The sequence below is a fragment of the Leguminivora glycinivorella genome, chromosome 2 (assembly GCF_023078275.1).
Source record: "Leguminivora glycinivorella isolate SPB_JAAS2020 chromosome 2, LegGlyc_1.1, whole genome shotgun sequence".
NCBI lineage: Eukaryota > Metazoa > Arthropoda > Insecta > Lepidoptera > Tortricidae > Leguminivora > Leguminivora glycinivorella.
The window spans coordinates 26,497,226-26,512,689 of NC_062972.1; the positions used below are offsets into that span (position 1 = coordinate 26,497,226).

The 15,464-nt window shown below is 34.3% G+C and overlaps 1 protein-coding gene across 1 annotated transcript in view; it reads right to left on the reverse strand.

Moving 5' to 3' along the window:
• The window catches only part of LOC125240480 (protein Wnt-4-like), a 110,379-nt gene extending 96,882 nt beyond the window's left edge, over positions 1-13,497 (reverse strand). Inside the window, 1 exon segment of the mRNA XM_048148375.1 lies at positions 13,324-13,497. Coding sequence (XP_048004332.1) covers positions 13,324-13,388 — 65 coding nt within the window. The 5' untranslated portion in view covers positions 13,389-13,497.
• Positions 13,498-15,464: the final 1,967 nt, after the last annotated feature.

Below are 15,464 nucleotides of genomic sequence, written 5' to 3' on the forward strand. Positions count from 1 at the left end.
AAATTTTTACAAAAGTATATTATTACGTTTATTCAACATTTTTGTCTACTATTGAGACTAGTAACACTTTAAAGCTACAAAACCACTTTAAATTTAGAAAATCAATAAAGAGTCTGCTCAGTATCTTTCACGTAGATTATCAATAGGGAGAGATTTCGATCCCAACGTAAACAGTTCTGGGGAAAGAAATAAACTAGGACGGTAAAAGTACACAAGAGAAACGTACATCATACTTTCACCATAGGTACTCTATAAATAGTTTTTTAATAAACATAGTTTTAATTTAGTGTTGCTTCTCTTGCAAAAAATTTGTACTCGATTCAGTTGTTTTGTAATTAATATTTTAAATAAGCAAATAGCGAAAAGTGAATAATATCTCTGGATCTACCGTAAACATGAAAGTTTCATTTAATTTTGCTAATTTCTGCAAACACCTCTTATTAAAATAAAAATACAAGCCGGTGGTCCGTATGCTCACTTGCCGTCGATCGTATTCAAAAGCGAATTGTCGCGATTTAGAAGTTTCTAGATTATCGACATCGACAGCACATCACTAACCCCATATGAATATTTAATTTCACCCCTTTCGGCGTGTTTATTTATTGGCCGTATATTTCATGGCCGGGGGGCATTTGCATGTTACTGCGCCGTGTGATAGCGTGGGGCAGTGACGCTGACGAACCCAGTTTAGAGTTTAGACTACAATTGGTTCTATAACAGATATCGTCTCGTTGTTGGAGAAATGCCTCAAAATGTGGTACACTGGAAACTTTTGGCTGTATGCAAATGCCTTCCATTATTTCGAAAATTAGCCGATACTCTTCAGATTGCCAAATTAATTTTATCAAACAGAGCAAATAACCACTGCTAAGAAACTCGCTTTTACGCAAAACCGCATCAAGATCGGTACAGTCATTTGAAAACTAAATGCTTCAGATAGACAGATAAATGTTGGAGATTACTACACATTTATTTTTTCTGTTGGCAGATCTGCCACTATTCCCGGCAAATTTTAATCTCGATAAAATGAATTAAGTTGAATAGACCTGTGAAAAACTGTATAAAAAATCTAATTTATTAAACAACTTAGAAAAATAATATTAGCACAACTTAGCTTACGGATAAAGAACTGTACTTTAATTATTGTACATAATCTTAATCACGAGTAAAACAGAACAGAATCTCTCCTATACCAAGCTTAATTAGATCTTAAATACGTATTACCTGTCTCTCTCAAACTAGCCACGCATACTTAAGAAACGACAAGGACCAACATATTCCTCAAATCTTGCCGAACTACTAGCATTAAAGTAGTAAATACTTATCCTTAGCCCCCTTGACATCCTATGAATGCATTATTTACTTGGGGTGATGTTGGCTCAAACATTGGCCAAGCACTCGAGTACTAAAATGAGCGCTCTGTCAGTTTGTTGGTATAATTTAGTTTTGTTACCGGACCCCAGAATAGGACTATTGGCGCCTTTTTAAGGTGGCTCGCTTTCCATACAAAAAACATCTACCATTTATTTAGTCACCGCACACTACAACTAAATAAAAATATGCGCTTACATCTACTATACATTATCCGTCGTCGCGGTAGTGAATGAAATACATTGTTTCATACAGAAATCATGGACAAATCCATGTGAATTTTTTATTAAATTTACGTAAATGTGCGTGCCAAATTTTGTGTACAGACACAGAGCCGTCATATTTCGCGCATTTTTAGTTGACATTGTCATCAGTGACATTTGGCTCTTGACAAGTAATTATTTAAAGATATTGGTTTAGTTAACTCAAGCAGACTCAGAAATAATGATGCATTTTGTCAACAAAGATACATATCGTGTATTTCGACACTGCTAATGTAAATCGAAATGGCGTCTCGGTCAAACAACCGACTATAATGCAGAAGATCGTGGGTTCGAGTCCGAAGTTTTTTTTAATCATTTGAACTTTTATGGATTTATTAAGTATTTTTTATTTTTTTTTATGGAATATTTGACTATTACTATATTGCTTTCCTATTTTTTATTTTTAACCCCCGACGCAAAAACGAAGGGATGTTATAAGTTTGACGTGTCTGTCTGTCTGTCCGTCTGTCTGTCTGTCTGTCTGTCTGTCTGTCTGTCTGTCTGTTTGTCTGTCTGTGTGTGCGTCTGTCTGTGGCATCGTAGCTCCCGAACGGGTGAACCGATTTAGATTTAGTTTTTTTTGTCTGAAAGCTGAGTTAGTCGGGAGTGTTCTTAGCCATGTTTCATGAAAATCGGTCAACTATCGCAGTCGGGGGTTTTTTCAAAATTTTAATTTTCATACAAAAATACAATACAATCCTTTATTATGCCTTTGTTGATAAAATAAAATATTACGCGTCTGGTATAATACATTATACATAGGTCATAGTGTGGGCATAGTATTAGTAAAGTATTGCATTTACTGAGCTGGTTGACCTATGTTATTGTTGTGTGAATGTTTTTCTTCAACAACTAAATGGTTATATACAAGAATATGGGTAGCTTTTGCACATTGTAATTTTTCCTCAGTCACCCGTTGACCACGAACGCTGTAAAGTGTTTGAAACATCGGGATGAATTTTAAACTCATTATACGCGATTTAATCAGTTTTCATAGTTTTTATTTCATGAGTAACTATCGCGGTAACTGAAGACAATATTAACTAAATGGTTACAAATAATAATTATCATCAATATAATCTGGTCCAGGCAGGCAATTATGGTCGCGCAATAAATGATAAAACATCTGGCCGTCCCTATAATCGCACTTACCTACTAATAGTGCGACAGGGACGGCCTGATATTTTATCGTCTATCGCGCGACCATGCTACCCGTGCTGTACTAGCTTTTGCCCGCGGCTTCGCTTGCGTTAGAAAGAGACAAAAGTAGCATATGTCACTCTCCATCCCTTCAACTATCTCCACTTAAAAAACATGTCAATCCGTCGCTCCGTTTGGCCGTGAAAGACGGACAAACAAACAAACACACATTTTCTTTGGTGAAACAACGAATTCTTCCACTTCAGATTATAGAGTAACCAGCTTTTCCCATTTATAATAAACTAGCTTATGACCGCGGCTTCGCTCGCGTAAGAAAGAGACAAAAAGTAGCCTATGTCACTCTCCATCCCTTCAACTAAATCCCCTTAAATAATCACGTCAATTCGTCGCTCCGGTTTTGCCGTGAAAGACGGACAAACAAACAGACACACACCCTTTCCCATTTGTAATATTACTATGGATTTGACATTATTATTTATATTTAAATAATTATATATGTATAGCCCAATTTCGTCGGTAACAGCGTGTTATGTAATGGCGTCGTTGGAGAACAGTCGTCTGTCACGCCGTGAAGGTGCGTTCGATTCCCAGGATTCTATAAACTTTTTGTATTTTTTTGGATATAAATTTCGTATTTTTTATTGACCGAGCAAGAATGGAGAGCCGAAGGTATCAATTTTATTTTAGAGAACATATTATTGATTTTTTTATTGTCATTTTGATTTTCTATTTATTAAGTTGAGATATAAAACACGACTTTTAATACCCTCGCTAAATATAATATTTTATCGAAATTACTCCTTAGATAAAAAAAGTCCACTTGAGTTTTTAAAGCATTACGTTACTCAGTTAACTATTGCATTTTCATTTACTAATTTAAGATTTCAAAAGCGATTTGAATACCCTTGCTCCATCGAAAATAAACAATTAGAAAAAAAAACATTCGAATCGTAGTTTAGAAACTAAAATTTATCTATACATACATACATACATACATATAATCACGCCTGTATCCCATAAAGGGGTAGGCAGAGCACCTGAACTACTAAGTTTCAGTGCCACTCTTGGCAAAAAGGGGTTGAAAGAAATCCAAATTCAAAATCAAAATTTATCTATACTTTTTTGTAATTTTTTAAAATATCAGATTAGGATAATTATGTTAGAAATTCTGAGTTCGACGAACCCAAAAATTATTACCATGTAAGAGAATAGGTTTTCAATCTTTTTTGTGGAAAACGCTCAGTAACTACTGTACGAGTACATATACATTTATGTATAATAATAAAACAAAAAATAGTGTCTCATAGTGTTGTGTTCCTGTCGGTGAGTAAGGCTGCCAGAACTCAACGAGGGTGTGGGGTGCTGACGACGGGAGGACTTACGGAACTAATTTGTTCCGTCTATTGTCCTTTGGGTCGTCGGCAACCCAAACCCTCCTTTGAACTTGTACACTCCTTTTTGCTGTGCACACGCAGCAAAGGGGAGTGTACAAGTTTCTAATGAGGCGGCAACGCGCATGCGACACTCTTTGAGTTGCAGGCGTCCATAGGTTACGGTGACCGCTTTCCATCAGGCGGACCGTATGCTTGTTTGCCACCGACGTAGTATTAAAAAAAAAGAGAAAAAGTCCTGGATTCGAACCCAGTACTTCCATGCAAATCATGCGATAACACGTATTTACCGCAAGGCTATTTAAACAAGCTGTCGCCGCGTGAAATTATCGACTAGAAGGAATACAAAAACACTGTTTGTATGTGTGAGTGGTACTTAAAAATAGTGTAAAATAGTAAATTTATCTACATTAAGGGGATTAACGTTACAATGAGAAGTTGAATGTTTGTTGTAATACGTCAATTTTAATATTAAATGTTCGCGAAGCATAATTGAAAGTATATAAATGCCTGTACGACTCCACAAAAAAAATAAGACTGGTAATTTGCAGATTAACGCCATCTAACGCAGCCTGAGCTTCGGGTAACCTAAGCGAGCCACCTTAAGATGTACAATGTTTTATGTCACATGTCAAAAATACAGTACAGCGTTTATTTTATTCATTTCTTTATGTTTGTAAGTGAAAACGAAGAACGATTGATTGATCGTCATAAATTATGTTTTATTTATACATGAATATTTTGAAACATTAAATGCTATAAACTCTGTAAGTTGTGATAATAATATATTACTATATTATAGTTATGAATGAGTTATATATAGGTATTTACCTAATCCTTTATCATTTAGTCAGGTAGAAATTCGGAGATGGTACGAGTAAACATTATCGATAAGTAAATTTTTCAGTCTAAATACTTACGAAGTCGGCACCTACCTACCTGTAGGTATCATCACCTGAACGTCCGTCTTTTTAGGCGTACCGTCCGTCTTTTATTACGTATTTCATGATATTTCAGAATATTGCTTTAAAATAAAATGAGAACTTGAGAGCGCAACTGAAGATGCTGATACGCGATAATGTGTCATCATTTCGCAATAAGATGTCAACTCAAAAATTTGACGATTAAAGTTGACATTTTATTGCAAAATTCATGTGGGATAACACATTATTGCGTATCAGCATCACTATTGTATCGGCTAGGTTCGTGTGTCTCTTATTGGGTGGCCAAACTGATGATTAGACAACTTAATCAGAAATGCAAAAATTGCTCCCGTCTCGACTTGGCTTTTAATTAAGTGGATTTACATGAATGTTGTAATTATCCACCGAGATGTTTATCAAGCCGGTAGATGATTAGATATAATAAGCAATGCAGTTTACGATGCCCGGCATTAGGCTTGGGTATTCGCAGAAGTTTGCATCAGAAATATGCTTAGAAGACACCGATTAGCCTAGATGACAGTATTGCTGCCTGCGAAACTCTGGTACCGTGAAAGAAAAAAATATGATAATCATCGTGTTACGTCAAATGTGCTACAATTATTAATCAAACCAATAACGCGTTTATATAATAAACAGAATCTCATATACACCGTGTTATTTTTTGTTTTCCGTTAAATTTGACACGTCGTTAGGTTCATTATCAGGAACCACCCTATCACTTTTAGTTAAATTCACAAAAAAAAATTGTCATAATTTTCATACATAATAAATTAATGAATCAGAGTGAGACACCCTTAAGAATAACATTTAAGTTAGTGTCAAGTGTCTGACGGCACATGACAAAACAAATAACATTAGGAATTGGTAAAGGCTGTCACACACGTATCCAGTAATTTTTTTAATAACTCGATAACCGTAAGAGTTTAGATGCTAGTTTCTTAGTGAAATTAATTGTATTTGATCTAAAGAAGCTTTCCTTAAAATTAACGGAATTCAATAAAAACACGGTGTATAAACCATAAAACTATTCTAATTAGGCATACCGAAAAGTTTAAGTTATGGCGCGTTTTGAAATGACATTAGCGGTACGATAACTTTTGAAGAGTGTTTTTAAGATACTAAAGATTACATATGTTGAAAAGTGTTTTTTTTTTAGCAAACCTGTAATTAAGGTATCTATTAAACAAATTGTATCAGTGGCGGCGCGTCAAAAAATCGTAAGGAATCCGGGGCTTTATCTTTACGACCCGTAGAAATATTACTCAACTGAAAGTTAGGCAACCGGTAGAAATCTGTCTCTGTATTTTACACTGCACTAAGTCATATCATCATCCTCCTTGCATTATCCCGGCATTTGCCACGGCTCATGGGAGCCTGGGGTCCGCTCTGACAACAAATTCCAAGATTTGGCGTAGGCACTAGTTTTACGAAAGCGACTGCCATCTGACCTTCCAACCCGAAGGGTATCTAGGCCTTATTGGAATTGGTCCGGTTTCCTCACGATGTTTTCCTTCACCGAAAAGCGACTGGCAAATATCAAATGACATTTCGCACATATGTTCCGAAAAACTCATTGGTACGAGCCGGGGTTCGAACCCGCGACCTCCGGATCGAAAGTCGCACGCTCTTACCGCTAGGCCACCAGCACTACACTGCACTAAGTATATTTAGGGAATAACAGACATAGTGACTAGTTGTACGTGTATGGGTGCCCTGAAAATCAGTGCCGTGTCTTTTAGAGACGGTCTACGCTGAGCGGCATCCTATTTGGTACACCGGTTCACTTGTTTTGTATTGTACCTATATTTTTTTTATACCAAATAAATATTTTTTCTTTTTTTCTTTCAAATTCAAAACGATGGGTACAAGTACCCGTGATTATTTTGTATAGAGATTGAAATAAAAAGGATCAGCCATACTTTGCATAATAGTGACTTCTGAAGTCATAATGAACAACTTTTATTATGGGACCGTTGCTGAAATGGCGGAAAAAAAATTGGCTGCTCATACATTCTGACTGACGTGATGCAGCTCATTTCTATGGAACAGCCAGAATTCGCGAATTCAGAATTGGTCGTATAATAAAGTTGTTCATTATGACTTCAAAAGTCAGTACTTACGCACAGTACAGCTGGTCCTTTTTATTTCCCCTTGTAGAATTACCTCATTTTTCGTTTAGAAATCGTGTAAGTATACAATTCTAAGTAAAGTGATAACTCGCCGGTCCGTTTAGACTCAATGGTGCGTTATGGCCATCTGCGAACATTTGTCTTTGAACATAATATACGGCTGTTTCCTATTTATAGATTTTGCCTTTATGCTGGAATGTAGTGAGTTAAATTTTTCGTTGAGGTTAATAATGAGAATCAAAGAGCTCATCAATCAGAAGATCAGAGCCTTTACAAAATCATTAACCTTATTGAATTTGCCTAACTTATTTAATTTTTTATACTTTCTTAGTTATAAATAGGTCGACGGTAATGAGTAGGTATAAATATTTAGAACTTAATTTTAAGATCTGCCAAATTTTAAATATAATAATTTTAACCTGTTAGTAGGAGTAGGACTCCAATATTCCGGGCGCATAAGTGCCCATTACGCTTATAGCCTTGCCATAAAAACAAGAAGACCTTTTAAATTTAAAGGATATATAATATACGTACAAACACTTAAATGCCAATATCATAATTTTACATTCGACTTCAAAAAAGCACTGGAGAAAATCTAGCAGAGGCAAAAGCTTTACCCAACATATCGTTTCTAAACCTCATATATACTTCCAAAAGCTATCTTTATTTTCTGTGGGAGAGCATCCAATTTTCAAGCATATGTTTGGGTAAGATTTTGAACATGAAAGTAAACTGAACTGAAGCGAACAATGACAATGGCCTGTCTCGTAACCTCCCAAACTAACAACCTCTTACTGAGTTCACTTTATGAAATTGGTTGTAAATTTGTATGAAACGCTGCTGCGACCGTTTCGCTTTCCACCGTCTTTTTGCGAAGGGTCTAGATTCCATTCCGAGTAACTTTTCATACTTGTATAATTGTAAAATTAAACGGACTTACTAGTAACTTTCATTGGGACTGTATAAGTGTATGCTTAGACTGGAGTTTTTTTTTCAAGTAAAATTTATAGTGCCTAATATACCAGCGTGCCGTGTATATATAAATATACCAGCGTGCCGTGCATTTATAAAACCGATAGAAATATGATTTATTAGTAATTGTCTGCATAAATATTTAACAAAAATGTATTAATGACAAATGTATTAATCCTTGGTACAATGCCTCAAGGGCCTATTTTAGAAATTAGCTAGCTTTTAAGTTTAGTCTTAGTTTCTTATGTAATTATGTAAAAATGTATTTACATTACATGGAAAATGAGCAAAAAGGATCACAGAACTGACGAGTCTTATAAAGGACGAAAAATATTCTAAAAATACTTGAAATATTAAAACCGAAAATGCTATTCTTCCAGAAGTAATACAAAAGAGATTTAGAATTGAATTAAAGGGTTTCTTAAGATGGCAGAGAGATCCTATACCTTAGCAGTGCTTAAAATATAGCTGTCTTTAATAAGACCACTTCTATCGATGGTTATCTACCGGCTATTCAATTTGGGTGTTTAATTTATTCGCCACGAACAATGAAAGGTGTTAAACATAATTAGCATCCGAGTGAGTGATTACTTCCTTTGTGAATTAGGCGGTTGTGTTGCGAGCTAGGAACCGGTTGATGTCACACCGAATGCGTTTGTGCTGCGGTTTCGATCAACGCTGTTTACAAGTTTTTAATGCAAAAGGCAGAAAAGGCCTTTTTGGGGCACTTATGTTCATCCATTTTTAGCCCATGGGCCCAGAACAGTCTCATTTCAAACATAAAAAATATTAAGAAGTGGCAATATCGTAGTGTAGTATCGTTTTCTTACAAATGTTGATTTGAAAGGGACGACACTACAATGATGCATTTTTTAATTTAAGACTTTTCAGACAGTTTTTTTTTTTTTGCCAAATTGTACACATTACACAAACGTAATTTTACTACTTTGTCTTGCTATACGAAAGAGATGAGTAAAGTTAACTTTATTCGATAAAATACCTCTGCTTCAATTACAGCAACAAGCTAGTTTTCAAATGAGCATACAGTTTGAAGCAGCCTGTACTACTTCTAAGCAGCACTAAAATCATTTTAAACAGCCATTAGTCATAAGTGTTCCTGCCGACACTCACTTGATAAATGAATTCAATTAGCTGAAACCACTGAAAACAGAACTCCTAGAACTAATTCACTCTTTATAAATACATTTATAAGATAGAGAGATAGATTCTGATTCTGCATTTCGTTGCGCGTTAGATCTTGTTTTGACAAGACTTTGTGTCCTTATTCATATGTATAAAGCGCACACTATGGATAATTGGATATAAGACTTTTGTTACCTACATTAGTTTTCATTACCCATGGTTAATGGTGGTCTTTTAATCAATTATCTTGTCATGTCATCTTTTTGGCAAATTTATGCTGCACAAAGCTTTTTAGATATGTACAAAGTAAATAGAAGTCTAAAATTGCTAGGCCCTTATTTTAGAGTCAAATAACTTCACGTGATTAATCGAGAACCCCCTTTCGTCAAGGTCGTATCGAAACAACATGAACGCCATAACACTTTTGGAAACCAGAAGTAGCCTATAAATTGCCTAGCCAAGATTTATTATTCTATTTACTTATTTGTGTATTTTGGACCAAACCTACATGTGGATTTGGTACAGGGATTCAATGTGAGTAAATGAGTTTGAAGGTTATAAGATCAGATTAATCTTGCTTCTTAGATAATACGTACAATTGCTATTCCCAATTTAGCTTACTAAAATTCACATTAAATTTATATTACGATTATTATGTCTTCGCCAGATTCATTTTTTATGTCATATCCATTTTAATATAAAAAGTACAAGAAATTATTTTACAACAGATGTGAAGTAAGAAAAGTTTCCATTGGCAATTTGCATTAATTCTAAATAGTTCATGATGCGGCCAAGAAAGGAGATGTACAATGAAATACAGCTAATGTCGCATAAAATCCCATACTTGATCATTCGTAGAAGTATCAACACAGTATACCTCTTAGAAACAGTTTACAATAAACTTTTGGTAAAATTAAATAATTTAATAAAATTGCAGGACGCAACATGGATACTTTTTTTTTTCACCACACCATTTACCAGTGTACAATAATTGTAAATGCTCTCTTGATACTTCAAAAACTAATGGCATAGTTGCATTTTATGCACAAGCGTGCAAAGTATTTTCATACAACATTTTATATACAACAACATATACAACACGACTTTAAGTTGAGTCTGGTCTTAAAAACTTTTTTAACGGCTCTATTGGTGTTTCAAATAAAGTCCAATTCTGAGACTGGTATTTAATTTCAGGTAATGATTTTGGCAGTTCCTAACGTCTATTTCATTTGGTTTGATTACGGTGATATTATTTTCCTCGGGTTGGTGCGGTGAAAAATTTTGTACTTCACTTGGGATCAAAATTTGTTTAAGACTCGAGTCTTAAAACCTTCACAACGCACAAGTATAATATTAGTAAGTACGAGCGGTTAAACAACTACTTTATTCGTTTATGATTAAAATATTTACCTTACTGTAGAAGAAGTTTCTACTGTGAAGAAGGTGAAGGGACAAAATGTCGAGATAATTGCAAATGGTTTCGGATGCGTGGGAGTGCCTTAAGTACACGGCTTGAGAACTATGCAGCATTTTTTATTGCACATTGTGTATTGTTTTTATAGAAATGCAATTTAAATTGAATCCTTTTTGTTTAATGACTAATTGTTTTAAAGGTATTAAATCCTTTTTGGTGTTAATAGGCGTAGCTGAGTCCCACAGAGTGATGAGTCGTTATGATTCACATGTTATACTTATAAGTTTTTGCTGGTAATGTTAATATGCTTGTTATAGAATTTGTGCGGAAAGAAAAGAGTCGCCGATTGTGTAGGATACATTCTACGATTCTTCTCTTTGCGCACGCATTCTAGTATATTTTATTTAACTGACGTAATTGTAGCTGTCTGTTTGGCACCTCCGTTACATATTTTGAGCTAAAGTTAATTTTATCATCTTAATGTCTAAGGTATAGTTAGGCATATAGTAGACTACGTGTATGTTTACAAAAAGGGATCGGCAAAGCAAAATTTATTTTGTGCCCATACTCTATGCTGGGTTATAAATAAGTTGGACTGCCCGCGTACTTGGCGCTAAGAGTACAATCTGTACAATCGACAAAAATCGTAGCTGAAATTTAAAAAATAAAAACATATTGAGTATACATAAATTCTTGTACCATAAACGACCGGTCTGGCGCAGTCGGTAGTGACCCTGCCTGCTGCGCCGCGGTCCCGGGTTCGAATCCCGGTAAGGGCATTTATTTGTGTGATGAGCACAGATATTTGTTCCTGAGTCATGGATGTTTTCTATGTATATAAGTATTTATATATTATATATATTGTTGTCTGAGTACCTGCAACACAAGCCTTCTTGAGCTTACCGTGGGACTCAGTCAATCTGTGTAAGAATATCCTATAAAATAATTAATATTTATTTGTATAAATCAAAATTGTACAAACTCACAACATACCAAGCGGGACGCAGTTATAACAAAATTAAATTGGCATAGTATTTTCAGCCACTGAACGCACTCTGATTATAAGTCCTTGGTTAAACCCAATTTATTTGCCAGTTGGCGTCAAAATTCCGACCAAACTCGTACCGATCGGATCTATCTCAAATTTACATCCAAATCGGTTTAGCCTTAAAGTTAATCTAGTTTAAACAGTGGTCTACTTGGGTCAGACAGAAAACGTATATTTACGCACTTGTTATTGTTCCAGCAAACACACGACGGCCATAGGAAAAATATTTATATTTTTATGATTTTGCCACACGACACAATTTTAAAGGTACTGTAAATAATAAAAAATATGTAAATAATAATAAAAAAATATTGATCTAACAAGCCTATATTATAACATTCATAACCCCATCTAATTGAAACACTATAATCCCTTGTGACAAATTGTGGGAAGACTTAGAACTGACCAAAAGTATCCAGTTCCAGGGCAAAACTTCGCAATTTAGGTACATTGAAAAGTCTGAGATTTGTGAGTCGTGTTTATTCTTGTACTTTAGAAACACAATGAAATAAAAAAAAAACATTTGATCTATTTCAACAGCCTGAACTTTTTAAAATACTTTAAAAACAAGGAAGTTTTTTAAAGACTTTATAAAAGAAGGTTCTCAGTATGACCTGCATGTTTGTTTAACTCACGATTGGCTGAACCGATTTATATGCGGTTTTCGGAAATGTCTGTTGCATTTTGGATAGGTACTAAAATCAAAAGTTCTATAAATAATAAGGTTTAAAAACCTAATAATAACATTAAAATTAGATGTAAGAGATTTTATTTATTCTATATTGTTTTTGATTTCAATACTTTTAATGTAATAATTATGTACCATTGACTAAGTAATTCATTTTTCCTGCTCTTTGAACTTCGGCCAAAGGCTCCAGCTTTCGGCCAGTTGCTCTAAAAGTTGTTGCTATCCTATTTATTTAATTATCTAGGATTAATTAATTATTCGTGTTATTTTACTTACTTTATTACGTTTAAATACATAATAAATATAAATTCATATTCAGATCGGTAGGTACATAAGAACCTACCGATAAGTATCAAAACCAAAGTTCTCAGTTTACGAAATGCGTCCCGTTTTATTTTTATAATTTCCTTATTCATTTTACTTAATGCTGTCAATAGAAACGTTAACTTTTCATGCATGATTAATGAAAATTAATTACATAATTATCATTAAAGACGCAGTTTTATTCACTATGTCCGTATATTTTATGGCATCCGATTTTCTACTTTAGTATAATTTAATACATATTACTATCTGTAAGTATCTATATAATTATTAATTAATAACTAAGTTTATTTATGACATATAATAAGAACTCTACGTTATGTATATTGTATATAAAAGAATATGAACGGAAACACCTATTTTAAATCGTCAGCCTCTTTAACCGGTAAGCAGTAAAATAAAGCGATTTATACAGTTTACAGCCAAGAGACCGGCAATAAGAGTTTTTTACCCTTTTTAGTCTAAGGCTACTTACCACCAGTTCGCCTGAGCCTGTGCTAATAATAGTTGAAAGCTCAGCACTTTCCAAAATAGCTCCATTGTGACAAACTACAATCCTCCTCAACAGTCAAACACTCACAAATCACCGCAAACGAACAAAACACTAACGAAAATTCAAAACATAACTGCAACAACACAACATAAAGCACAAAAACGATAACATAACAATGTAATCACTAAAACATTTCCAATTCTTGTAAATAATAAAATAAAACTTTTCAAAAACTTTCTGAAAAGTTCAAAACACTTGAAAATACAAAAGTAAACTTTGTTCGAAATCAGTCGCGATTAGAAAATAAAACCAGAAACATGAGCGTTTGGTTTTCAAATTTGGAATTCGTAAAATATATTTTGGATAGTTGGCCAGTACGTGCGCGCCCGCGATCCGCGCGCATGGGAACACAGAACCAGACTGGCTTGCTCCAAGCGCTCGTAAGTATTCCATAGGATTCGCGTAAGGGGAAGGGTCGTATTGGAGGGCGAATGCATTGCTGCAAGCCCTTACCACGACAAACCACCGTGAAATGTCGTTGCAATCACGACTATAATGTCAACGAATTATTTATATTCCCTCCTACACAATGGTAGGAGATAAAAAATAAATTTTATTTATGAACTCATCAATTGTAAGATTTGCGAGCTTGCGTCTGGTAAGGTAAATGCGCTAATATACGACGAGCTTGTTTACTGAATTGACTTTCTTGATCGAAGAATGGCCGTAAATGTGGTCGTTGGTGGTTACGTTGATTTAGTTTATTGCCAGTAAATATGATGTTTATGTTAAGTTTACTCAGTATGATTGCTGAGATAAGTCTACAATGTAGAATTTAAGTACAGAAGCTTAAGAACTGGTGGTTTAGATGCTGGTTAAATCTTAAATTATCTCCTTAAACATTCCTTAAATTATTACAGTAGGTAAATGCCAGTTGTACTTGTAAGTTTTAAAATAAGAAGAAACGGATGTAAAAGCTCATTCTTAAAATAAATGTCTCTTCTAATAAATAACAATTCAACCTAACTTCTAATAAAACGCTCACTGGCCGGCAATCCCTGAACATCGCTAGAAAAAAAACACTAATTAAAAAAAAATAAAGGTCTCGAAACCGCGGCAACAATGGGCATACCTGCGCCATTTTGTTCTGTGTTTAGTGTTTACGATGCAGTAAAACTGTAATTGCAACGGATCAAAAGCCCCGACAAGCTCCAAGAAAAAAACGAGATGCCTTTAATTTGAACCATAAGTGCTGGTAATAAGGAAACGGCAACGGGCGTCTAATTTAAAGATATTAAAGGTCCCGTTTTAGCGCAGTTATTTGCAAGTTTGAAACTGTTGAAAATGTGCAGAATGGGTTGAATGTGATCATTTTCTGTGCGCATAAACATATAAAAAAGATGTCCGACTAACATCAATAACATCACTTTCAAAATATTTTTTAAGAAATATTAAGCTATATTTTTTCTTTACTATTCTGTCAGTTTTGTTAAAACCTTGGAGGAACATTCTATAGGAATTTTATGGCTATAAGAAGCTCCTTCTGATGTTGAAATTGAAAATTAAAAAAGCGGGCAAAAAGCACAAACTAACTTGCTGCAATTACTTTTGTATTGAATAAGTCATGCATGAAGATTTTTTTTTTTCAATAAATATTTATGCTTAAATACTATTATTTATAGTGAGGTCGATGACCGTCAATGTCAATCAAACTGATAGAAAATAATCTGAATTTCTAATCAACCAGCAAAGTTTTCACTTGACACTACTCAAATAAATTAACCAGGTTAAAAGTGGCGAATTAATCAAGAGGCTGATTCTGCTAAACTCTTTGATACACTTGTCATCACTTTTTGATATGACCTCAAGCTATTGTTTCATGTCAGGCAATACATGCGTGATGAATTAAATTGCCTTAATTCAACATTCCTCCTTCTTTATTCCTTAAAACCTCCTAAACCTCCTTTATTTATCTTAATATATGTATTATACTTATATTATACCATAATAATCCTTTATACATTATACTTGACGCGGCGAATGATGATATTAATGTTCCCTATGAAAGGTCCTCCAATTGAGAATTTGAATATAAACAAATTAAGTATGTATTTTGCATTTTT